Raw genomic sequence first — 6298 nt, 5'->3', positions numbered from 1 at the left:
TTTCCAAGGCTGTAAATCTTTACCAATGCAGACTGCCTCATCATTCTCCCAAAGAGCAGGTGGTGGGTTCAAACAGCCGACCTTTTAGTTAGCAGCTGAATGCTTTAACCACTGCACCACCAGAGCTCCTTACTCTTCTCAGACTCAAAACCCCTTCCCCCTGAAGAGCACTATGCTTTCCAACTGTTTTTATCAGTAATCTCACTTAATCCCACAAGTATTATAACAAACCTGCTTTTACAGAAGAGATTCCATGACTGGTCCAAGGTCAAACTCATAGTAAGAAGGGTCCACACAAACCTAAGTCTCTCAACAATTAAGTCCAGGACCTATCTCTTTGCGAACAAACGAAGAGATGACAAAGACCACTAATATTCTTTCAAAAGGCCATCACTGAAACATGCAAGTACATTCAGCACTTCACTGCTACACGTGCTGAGCAAAGGTCAGTGTCCACCTTTTCCAAAAGAACTTAACAAAATAATTCAGAAACCACAGAAAAATACAGCTGCAACATTCATCGCAGGATTGCTGCCAGCAGAGAAAAGATGGAAACAACCATTCATCAAAAGGGACTCGTTAAATAAAATGAAGTTATAGAAAATAAGTTTTAAAGCATAGATGCATTTTAAATGTATTAAGTGAAAAGAGTGTGTTTACAAAATTGCTCAATGTGATTGTTTTTGTAAAAAAAAAAAAGGGAGAGGGCGGAGAGAAGATGGGGAAAAAATGAACAAAGATTGGACAGATACAAACCAAATGGTTAGCAAATGATGAGGCAGGATGAGGCAGGATGGACCCAGCTTCATCCCAACAAAATTTAGAGAGTGAAAAATCCCACTGCCCATACTCCCCCTTGCTTCCTCCCATGACCAGCCTCCTGGATATCCTTACCTACACATTTCAGCCAACCCATACCCCCTTCCCATCTCCCTGTTTGTTCCCTGTGTAAGCTTTTTCTGTTCTGTAACACTGCTGGCTCGTGTCCTTGAAAACAACCAACCACTCTTTTATCCCAAAGACCCCAGAAGAAGAGCCCCATAAAAGCCCCATGTAGCCTTTGTTCGGGGCTCAGGATGCGAATCCACTGAGCCCAGGTACCAGTCAATAAAGTCTTTCCTTTGCATCATCCTCCTTGGCGTTAGCGTTTCTCTCAGCAGCTCCGGTAACAATGAGATTGGACAGTGATTCTTATTTCCACTTTTATGCTTATCCAGCTTATTCTAAATTTGGGACATAGAATAATTTTATCAAAAGAAAAAAGTTAATTTGGCAAAAACGTAACTTTTTTATTTTTATTCTGATCTGGGTAAGAGTTTACAGAGTCAATTCATTTTCCATGCAGCAGTTTATACACATTTTGTTTCATGACATTGACTGCAATTCCCCACAATGTAACAGCTTTCTTCCCACTTCCTCCCTGTGGTTACTTTTTCCGTGTCCTTCTTTCCTATATATTCCTGCCCCCTGAGCTATGTCCCTGTGCAAACACTGCCCTTCTGTTCTCCCGTGACTGATCTTCCCAAGGAGTGTATCTACCTGATATAAATTTTCACCCTATATGCCTATCTAAGGAGCTCTGGTGGTGTTAAGGCCTAAGTCATATGCCTGCTAATCAGAAGATTGGCTGTTCAAATCCACCAGCTGTTCCCTGGAAAAACGATGGGGTAATCTACTTCCATAAAGATGTACTGCCTCAGAAACCCAATGGGGGTCACTACGAATCAACTCGATGGCAGTGAATTTGGTTTATGCACCTATTGTTTGACTGGAAGCCACAGGTGTGAGTTCAATCTTAACCACTTTCTTCCAGTCCCTACAAACTCCTCAGAAGGAAGAGTGAGCAATCTACTTCCATAGTGATACTGCCTCAGAAACCCAAGGAAGGGTCACTATGAGTCGGATCCGACTCCATGGCAGTGGTTGCGTTTTGCATTTTTACAATAATCTTAAGACTTAACAAAGTTGCATTGGGGTAAATTGTAGTCAATGTCATGAGACAAAGTGTATGTGAACTGCTGTATGGAAAGTGAATTTGCTCTGTACACTTTTTCACCCAAAGCACATTTTGAAAAAAAAAAAAAATAAAACCTTAACAAAGAATCTGTCCCTCCTTCACTAAGAGTGGAGAGGGTCTAATTCAAGTGAACAACTCTTTACCCAAATATGAAGATCAGTTCTTAGACCCCTGGAAGTTAAAAGTACAGTAAAACCTGTGAAAGTCGGAATCTGTGTAAAGCGGAAACTTGTCAGATTAGAAAAATGCAAATATTTTCCACTAGAACAAGCGATAGAAAAGTGATAAGACTGCACCCTGTCAAAAGTGGAAAACTAGTAACAGCCAGAAAAACAAGGCAGTCCTGTCAAGTTCCAGCTCTAACAGGTTTTGCTCTATATCTGCAAAAAAATTATCAAACAATCTCATACCCTGCAGGAAAGAGGAAAAAAGAACAAGACTAAATCAATGGCTCCCAATGTAGAGTCTTCCAAAATCTGAATCTTCAGCAAGGAGGAGCTATTTTTATTATTTTTCAAAGCCAGTATATGTGAATTATTCATTTACCTGCGGTAAGGATGGACAAATTTAACCCTACTGTCCAGTGCCTTTGCTTTTGATTAAAAAAAAAAAAAAAAAAAACTCATTGCCAAGTTGATTCCAATTCATGGTGACCCTAAACGACAGAGTTGCCCCATAGAGTTTCCAAGACTGTAAATCTTTACAGAAACAGACTGCTTCATCTTTCTCCCCAGCGGGTTCAAACCATAGCCCTTTTGTTTAGCAGCCAAGGGTTTAACCACTGCACCACAAGGGCTCCTTCACTTTTGATTAGAACCATTTCATACACCATGGTGAAGTGAGAAGTGTTTTGAGGCCAGGTCAAATCCTGGCTTGACACCTGGAGACTGACCTGAGACAAGAAAGCTGACCTCTGTATAAGACTTCCCAGAAACCCTCACAGGTAGTGGTGAGAATTTGAGCTCTTTGCAAGTTTCAGCACTGGCTGGCAAGCTAACCTTCAGTTTTCTCTTCTGAAAAGAGTAGAACGTCCTACAATTGCTCATTTTTCACTGAGAGGAAAAGCCACAGTCCTTACAATGATCTGTAAGACCTACTGGGCCCTCTCCTTTTCCCTCCATCCACTCCAGCCTGACCTGCCTCCTCAAACACGGAAATCACAGGGCCTGCACCCTTGCTGTTCACCCTGCCTGAATCAGTCTATCCCGGGCATCCACTTGGCCACCTCTCCCCTCCAAGTCTTTGCTCAAAGATCACCCTCTCAATAAGGCCCACCTCGGCCACCCTGCAACCAATTCTCATTCCCCAACTCAAATCTCCCACTCCCTCACTCTTTGGTCTTTTGTCTATGGCATATTCACCCTCTAACACGCTGCATAATTTACTTATTTCATATATTGTTTATTTTCGATCCCCTGCAACCGCCCCGCGCACGCTCCGGGAAAGATGTGATTTCGGCCTTGTTTACTCATCAACAAGCGTCAGAACAGCACACACACACCTAGGGAGTGAGTCCGGCACTCAGTAGGCCCGCCCCCATTGGAACACACAGTTTTGTGCGCTTTTGACTAAACAACTAGAAAAACGACTTAACCAGATCGTATGGTGGAGTTTGGTCATTTATTAAAAAAAAAAACTAAATTTAGTTTGAAATGCCTAAAATCTGCAGCTCACACAAAATCCTTTAAAACTGTAAAGTCCGTGGATATTTAAACAAACACACTGTACACCCCCCAAAAAACTTTTTGTTATTGTTGAAAGATTGGGAACCTCTAGACAGAAGTATACCAAGGTTTAGTGTCTGTGAATCAAAACAAAAAGAAAACGATGGGATTTCAGAACCTGCCCACCAGATGCACGGCGACCCCCGCCCTCCTGTCCGCGTCGCCCCGCGCCGGGCTTGCGCCCTCACCGTCTCTCCGAGGATGCCCTGGCTGCTCCTCCACTGGGAGGGCACCGACACCACGCCAAGGGTCTCATCTTGCAGCGGCCCTGGCCGCGCGGGCCCCTCGCCTCTCGCTGCCCCACCAGTCGCCAGTTCCTGAACCCCCGCGCTCTCCGCGGGACAGTCCTGCCCGGACTGATGGAGGGTTGCCATGGACACGGCTCCACCCACCCCCTCCTTGCGCAGGCGCACTCCATTGAGACCGTCGCGCCCTCCCCATGCGTCCTGGAACGCAAGACGGTCACGTGAGGCTGGCGGCGCCATTTTTTAATTGGCCACACGGCGCGTCTTTCATGGCCCGGAAGAAAGAGATGAGTAACACTTTTGGGCCATTTAGACAAGCTTGATCGCTTTTTGATACCCTGTTCCCATAAAGGTAATGTTTGGGGCAGGTTCGGATACTCCTTCGTGGAGAGGAGCGCGGGAGTAAGGCACTCGTGCCAGGCTCAAAGATGGCGCTGAGCCGCCATGCGCAGAGGCGAGGGCGGGAGGCTGCGGCCACCGCTGGCTGGTGAATGCTGGGCCCTTGGCGGGGCAGAGCGGTATACTGTTCCCTTCTGAACCGGGAAGCGCCCAACATCAGGTTGCTGCCGCCTGGAAGCCAACTGGTTCACCCATAGTCCTCAATTTTTCTCTCAATAAAATAGTGATTAAAATATTTATGTGGACTCCAAGTGTGGTTGAATACTTGAAGCCCAAATGAGGTCGTATAAAAAAAAAAATTGAATCATTGTTAAACTAATATGCAAGAACCGAAAAACTTCCAATTTTTGAATTACTGGTGAGGAGCTCTGGTGGCGCAGTGATTCAGGCACTGGGCTGCTAATCAAAAGGTCCGCTGTTTGATCACATTGTCCGCGGCAGAAAGATAAGCCGGTCAGCTTCCCTAAACACTTATAGCCCTGGAAACCCTGTGAGGATTGCTTTGAGTTGGAATCTACTCCATGACAGTGGGTTTGGGTTTTGGGGGGCTGCATATGGTTAAACCACTGGGCTGCTAACCAAAAACTGGTTCCAACCCAGCAGGCGCTCAGCAGGAGAAGGATGAGATAGTCTGCTTCCCTAAAGATTTACAGCTGTGAAAACCCTATAGGGCAGTTCTCCTTTGTTCTATAGGGTGGCTATGAGTCAGAATGACTCCATGGCAGTGGATTTATTGTATGTCAGGCAAAGAACCTAGAGCATTATTCATGATTATGTTATTAAATCCTCACAGTAATGCCATGAGAAAGCAACTAATATGTATATGTCACATGACAGTGCTGATGGTCTGAGAAGTAACAATTTGTAAGTACCCGCTAAAGTTGAAGTCACATTTCCCTAAGACACCACAGAAGAGTTGCCTGACTCCAAAGCCGAGTTCAGAGCCTCTCAGTAGAAACCCTAGCCAGGTCCTCTGAACTGTCAAGGATGAACTCTAGGATGGAAACCTGCCCAGTTGGGGGCCCCTCAGCACCACCCTGCCAGAGTTTCCTCATTAGGACCCTGTTGCAGCCAAGGCCAAGAGGACTGATTAGATTAGCAACATTGGAAAGAATGGAATGCAACAGAAATTTCTTTCTAGAAAGAAAGTAGAACTAGACAAAATTCTCCTTGTGAGCCCCTCTTAATCCTTGACAAACATCACTAAGGATTCCAAAAATCACACTCAAAAAAGAAGCTCAAAGCTGTGGGATTCCGGAAGCCTAAATTTGAAGCCTGGACAATGTTATGTCTTTTTTTTTTTTTTTTTTTTTTTTTTTTAACAAGCTTGGTACTTATCTAGGCCTTGGTTTTCTAGCTGAAAAATGAGGGTAATAAGACTAGACCTATTTTACCTAACCAAGAAAGGAGCTCATTTTGGGAAGAGAAGAGTGGTCCAAGGTGTTAAATGCCACAAACAGGTAAATAAAGATAAGGTCAGAAAAGCAATCACTGAAATTGACATTTTCAGTGATATCTGGTGGCTCATGAAGAGAACAATTTCACTGGAGTTGTTGTTGTTATGTGCTGTTGAGTCGGACCCGACTCACAGTGACCCGACTCACAGTGACCCCTCCTTGGGTTTCTGAGGTAGTATCACTATGAAAGTAGATTGCCCAACCTTCCTTCCAAGGAGTGGCTGGTGAGATTGAACCACCAGCCTTCTGGTTAGCAGTCAAGTGCCTTAGGCACTATGCTACCAGAGCTCCCTTCGCTGGAGTAGTGAGGACAACAGCTAGACTGCAGAGGGTTGAGGTAGAAAAAGTAATTGCCACTATTGGGAAGCTAAACACAGGAGTGTGAATGTAAATTGGTCAAACCTAGTTAAAGGGTAATTTAGCTTTAAAGTGTATCTGCTCTTTAATCTAGAAATC

General features: G+C 44.6%; 1 protein-coding gene across 1 annotated transcript in view; it reads right to left on the bottom strand.

Moving 5' to 3' along the window:
• Positions 1–4226, bottom strand: part of DYNC2I2 (dynein 2 intermediate chain 2) — a 26413-nt gene extending 22187 nt beyond the window's left edge. The window contains exon 1 of the mRNA XM_007944359.1: positions 3930–4226. Within this exon, the coding sequence (XP_007942550.1) occupies positions 3930–4226 (297 nt within the window). The remainder of the gene's footprint in view (positions 1–3929) is intronic.
• Between the last annotated feature and the right edge of the window lie 2072 nt (positions 4227–6298).

The sequence above is a fragment of the Orycteropus afer genome, unplaced genomic scaffold (genome assembly GCF_000298275.1).
Source record: "Orycteropus afer afer isolate SDZICR_OR568_19922 unplaced genomic scaffold, OryAfe1.0 scaffold00123, whole genome shotgun sequence".
Taxonomy (NCBI): Eukaryota; Metazoa; Chordata; class Mammalia; order Tubulidentata; family Orycteropodidae; genus Orycteropus; species Orycteropus afer.
This window is presented reverse-complemented; position numbering and strand designations above follow the sequence as displayed.